At 34.4% G+C, this 5,616-nt stretch overlaps 1 protein-coding gene across 1 annotated transcript; it reads left to right on the top strand.

Annotated features, from left to right (window-relative positions):
- Positions 1-552: 552 nt before the first annotated feature.
- Positions 553-4,274, top strand: LOC109341192. Its single transcript, XM_019579037.1, has 2 exons — positions 553-685; positions 1,782-4,274. The coding sequence occupies exon 2, from the start codon at positions 1,880-1,882 to the stop codon at positions 4,055-4,057; it is 2,178 nt and encodes a 725-aa protein (XP_019434582.1). The 5' UTR covers positions 553-685; positions 1,782-1,879; the 3' UTR covers positions 4,058-4,274.
- The last annotated feature ends 1,342 nt before the right edge of the window (positions 4,275-5,616 follow it).

The raw sequence follows: 5,616 nt of genomic DNA, 5'->3' as shown, positions 1-5,616 counted from the left end.
ATCTAACCTTTTATTTCATTTATACATAACCATGTATGTATCTGAAAATTTTATACATAACTATTTGAGGAATTAAAAATATATGTAAGGAAAGTCTAAAAATTTTATACGTTGTCAATTCATCATTCATGATTCATATTCAACCATTATCAATTTTTTGATAAAATTAATTCAAATGAACTTATATGAGGCTTCACAAATCCAATATTTATAACTATATTGAATGTTATAATTATATATTTAATATTTGTAGATATCTAACTTTTTTTATTAATACATAACTATTTATCTATCCAAAAAAGTTATACATAACTATTTGAGGAAGAAAAATGTTACTATCTATCAAAAAGTTAAAGAAAATTTTACATTGTTAATTCATTACTTACAACTCATTTTCAATTATCATTGGCTTTTTCAAAAAATAATATAGATAAATAATAAATGATTAATAATTGTGTATGGGTTTATACAAAATGAAGATTATACTCAAACTATTATGGTTTAAAAATTAAAAAATATATATTGAGAAGTGAATGAATGAGAAACAGTATAAAATCTCAACATTTTGGCAAAAAATGTAAGCTTTGAAACTTTGATCATAACCCCAATTTCCCTGAATTCCAAATCATTCAGGAAATCACAAACAGCTTCTTCAACTCAAATTTCTTGCACCCCCTTCATTGAGGTTAGGCCTTGTTTCCTTTTAATTTGAACCAATGCATGGTTTTACATTCTGTGATTTATTTTATTATTATTTTATTGTTGTTGTAATCTGTAGTTGCAGTAGTTGATTCTATAGTTCTGTTTTTGAAAAAAAATGCAAATGAAAAGGATTTTGATTTTGTCTTTCTTTTGGACGATTTTTTTTGTTTTGAAATGTTCTTTTGATTGTAACGGAACCAGAAATGTGTTCTATGATCATGACGATGATGTGGTTTGTTTGGATGATTCTCAGTCACCAACAAATGTAACTGCATTGTTGTGGAAAATTTATAATCTTAGTTTTATTATGTGTTTAGTGATCTTGATTGAAACATGAAAGTATTGAATTTGGTTTCTTCTTATGTTGGATTGTTGATTGTTCATTTGAAGGGCTTCATGAGCAATGATTTATGTTTTCTATGACAGTAGTATTTATTTATTTATTGTATAGTTTGTTAATGGTTAATATCTTGTCATTGTTCTTTGTTCATCAGAAGGGCTGCATGAGAGATGATAGTTTATGTTTTTAGAATTTGAATTCTGAATTTGGTTCCTCATTTGTTGTTTGCTAGATTTGTTCATTCGAAGAGCTGTGTGAGCGAGAATTTACATATGAGAGAAGCATTCTTTGGTTTATTTTGCTAATATTGAGAAGCAATGAAACTGCTGTTTGTTCTGTTATATATTCTGAAATTATGTAATGTTTCATGTATTCTTTGCAATTATTTTCTTTTTTATAATCAGTAAGGGTTTAGTTGGTCCCTGGATTGTGATTGCGGAAGATGGTATGGAGTTGGGAAGGTGAAAATGTTTTGGAAACCTATCATGATATGGTTATGCTTGTTTTGGAATTTCGGTACGTGAATACTTACATTGAATTTGCATTTACTTGATTATTTAGGCAAAACATTGGGAATTAAATTATTGGATTGAAATAAGCCCTAGAGAGAATTCCGTTATTCGTTAACCGGTTATCATTATTGCTGATATTTTATTACAATTCCATTATATTGTTATCAGTTTGATCTTTTTTCTTTCTGCTGTTCTTAATGTAGTTATGATTTTTTTATTATTTGTAGGGCTTAATCAAGTCCTCTCTCGTCATTGATATTATGCTGGTAAAGAAAGCAATAAAGAAGAGTAATTAGTGGCCATTTGGAGAAACAAACTGGCAAGCATGGAATGTAATAAAGACGATGCTTTAAAGGCCAAAGAGATTGCAGAAGAGAAGCTTTTAAAGAAGGACTATGGCGGGGCAAGGATATTCGCATTGAAGGCCCGAAAATTGGATCCCAATCTTGTTGGGATTTCTCAATTGCTGGCAGCCATTGCGGTGAATATCTCTGCTGAAAGAAGAGTTAATGGACAAGTTGATTGGTACGGGGTTCTTGGCGTGCAACCCTTGGCTGATGACGCAACGATTCGAATTTGTTATCGGAAACTGGCACTTATGCTGCACCCAGATAAAAATAAATCCGTAGGCGCAATTGAAGCATTTAAATTAATCACACAGGCATGGAGTTTATTATCTGATAAAGACAAGAAAGTCATCTATGACCAAAACCGAAATTCACAGGGTAGATATGAAGAAATTCAAGTTAGGAAACCTTCTGTACCAGCTCGTCAAAATGGTTTCTGTAATAATAATATATTAAATATTGCTAACAGCAAGGATAAAGATCATAAGAATGGTCCTCATCCCATCCCTATTCCAGTAGCTCCTGCGACATTGAAACAGACATTTTGGACCAGGTGCACTTCCTGCAAGACACAATTTGAGTACTATACTCGTTATATCAAATGTGAACTTCTCTGCCCGAGCTGCCATCAGCAATTTATGGCTCATGAGGTACCACCCCCATCTGTATACAGAAATGGTTCGTCCACGTCAAGAATTTCTCAGGTGAAGCAACATAACTTCAACTCAACCAGAACTGAAAGAAATTGCAATGCTTCCGGAAGGACCCCAATGTATGCAGTCAACTCATCACTTGCATCAGGTCATTTCTCTACGTCTGCTTTCGTAGGAGATAGTTCAAGAAAAATAAGGCGCACAAATGAAAATCAAGTACATGGTGATGGAAGAGAGAGGGAAACCAAAATTGCATATCAAAATGGAGGAATAAGATTGCCTAATGAATTCGGGTCTCAAAAGGATAATTTGGATAATAGAGGAAGGGCTAATGCTGCTGGAAATTACAAACGGAATGGTGCTAGGGAAGCATCACAACTGCAAATGAAGACCATGTTGATGGATATGGCTCGAAAGGACATTCGTAAAAAGCTTGATGAGTGGATTAATTCTTCTGTATCAAAGAATTTAGAAAAACCAAAGAATACTAATTCAGAAGTCAGAAAGAAGAACAGAGAGAGGGCTATAAGTGGGGTAAAACATGCTGCCCCAGAAATTGTTGATTCTGAGATCATAGGCAATAAGTGTTTCTCTGCTGACTCAGAAGTAACTGAGTCTCTCACCATGAGTGTTCCAGACCCAGATTTCCATGATTTTGATGGAGACCGTATCGAAAACGCCTTTCGGGAGAATGAAGTTTGGGCTACTTATGATGATGATGATGGCATGCCACGCTTCTATGCTTTAATCAACTGTGTGGTTTCAAAAAAGCCTTTCAATATGAGGATTGGTTGGCTTAGCTCTAAGACCAATGATGAATTGGCCCCAATTAAGTGGGTCAGTGCTGGCTTCGCCAAGGCTGTTGGGGATTTACGAATTGGCAAGCGTGAAATTTCTACCACTCTCAATTCCTTTTCGCACAGGGTCAAGTGGACTAAAGGTCCAAGAGGGCTTATACATATATATCCTAAGAAGGGTGATGTTTGGGCTTTGTATCGAAACTGGTCTGTTGAATGGAATGAATTTACTACAGATAAAATCATACATAAGTATGACATGGTGGAAGTGCTTGATGACTACAGCGACGAAAGAGGTGTAAATGTTGCTCCACTTGTAAAAGTTGGAGGTTTCAAGACTGTGTTCCACCAGAATGCAGATCCAGGAAAAGTCAGGAATATTCCAAAGGCTGAGATGTTTCGTTTCTCACACCAGGTACCTTCATACTTGCTTACCGGTCAAGAAGGTCGTAATGCTCCTAGTGGTTGCTTGGAGCTTGATCCTGCAGCTACACCCATGGAACTTCTCCAGATAACCACAGAAAAAGCTCCAGAACAAGAAATGACAACTGAGAAATCTTCAGAAGATGAACCGAAGCCCAATGTGACTTCTAGCGAGGATGCTATTGAAGAAGTTCCCAGAAAAGTGGTGGCTGAATCAATCAAGAGGAAGGAAGGCAGGCCTGAGGTTTTTTCAGTATACAAGCGGAGACGTTCAAAGAAATGAATTAGAGCCAGATTTTAATCTCTATAGTTTTCTTTTATATTTTTAGTGATAAACAAAAAAATAGAGAGAATGAATTTTGCTGCATTTGTAGAGACCAATCATGCAGCTTTTGTTGTTTTTGCTGCATAATGGTGGGGGTGCAATTTTGGTTTAATTGTAGGAGTTGCGCTCAAGACAAATTTGAGTCTCTCAGAAATGCCAATTTGCATTAGTTACTGCAGTTTTTATGAGTCAATAATATTCAGCATCATTTAGCTCATTCAAGTGCATGCAGTGGTTTATCTTTACTTTTATGATTCTAAAAGAACAAATCCTACATTGACCCTATCTTCATAGTTTGTCAGATTGTAAGCCATAAACTGAATTTTACATCTCATGTGTCAGTGCTTTATAGTTTCTAAGTTTCTTCCATTTTACCCCATTTAGAAGCATCATTAAGTTTCTTGAATTTGATACCATGTAGAAGTTTAAGTAAATGATATGGCCAACTCAACAAAAAGAGGGAATTCTTTGATACTACACATAAAATGATAAGATAATCTCATAACATAAACTGGAAATTAAAAGGACTACCCAATACATGATACTACGTAGTATTGGTCTAAGTGTAGTAACATAATTCTCGTAAACTGGGAATTAAAATAAAATAAAATGAATGTTGCTAGCTAGCCATCTATCATAGTTTGAAACTCAGCCATCCACCATGATTTGAAACTGACTTTGGACATAAGCCTGAGAAGGGTCCTCATGCTTATTTGATTCCAAAGATGATGCTTGTGCCACCTATTAATGATACATTCGAGGTGTTACTTTATGTGTCATAAGATATGATTGGTTGGAAAAAATTATTTAAGTTAAAAACATGATTATTAAATATATTTTTTTGGTCAACCACAATTCATGACACATGGAGTGACAAAAATTGTGGGGACAAAAGATAGAGTTCAACTTCTCTATAGTACTGGAATATGTGGATGATATTTTTTAAAGATTTCTTATTTATTTTTTATTAGAAAATAATATTCAATCATAATCGTTAAATAATTTTTTTGTCACATGTCTTAATCTCATACAGTATTGGAATCTCTAGGGGAATCCCTTCTGCAAAAGATATGCTCCGTATACCTTGACACTTCCACAAGCAAGGAGCTAAATTAAGCCGACATGACTAAAGACTAGATTCTAAATGAAAATTAAGTCACTTTCATATTATGTTTTTTATTTTAAATGAAAATCGGTTAAATAATTAGGATAGTTAGTGTTTTCTTCCCTTTAGATAGATGATTCAATGCAACGTTGTAAAATTTAATTCTTCAATAACATTTCTCATTCATTCTTGTTCACCAAAAATATCTCTCTCGTCCATAGGTCCTACCATTTTAGCATGGTATCAGAGCTTAATTATTGTTTTGACGACTTCCTGCACTTCAATTCCCCCACTTCTTGAGATTCTTGGCAGCAGCATCAATGAGTCTCTCTTGCCAATGAAGGAGGAGTATAAGTTGTTCATTGTGAGGGTGTTTTTGCCTCTGCTTGCAAAGTTTCTGCTGCATGCGCCT

Source organism: Lupinus angustifolius, unplaced genomic scaffold, assembly GCF_001865875.1.
Source record: "Lupinus angustifolius cultivar Tanjil unplaced genomic scaffold, LupAngTanjil_v1.0 Scaffold_400, whole genome shotgun sequence".
NCBI classification, from domain to species: domain Eukaryota; kingdom Viridiplantae; phylum Streptophyta; class Magnoliopsida; order Fabales; family Fabaceae; genus Lupinus; species Lupinus angustifolius.
This window is presented reverse-complemented; position numbering and strand designations above follow the sequence as displayed.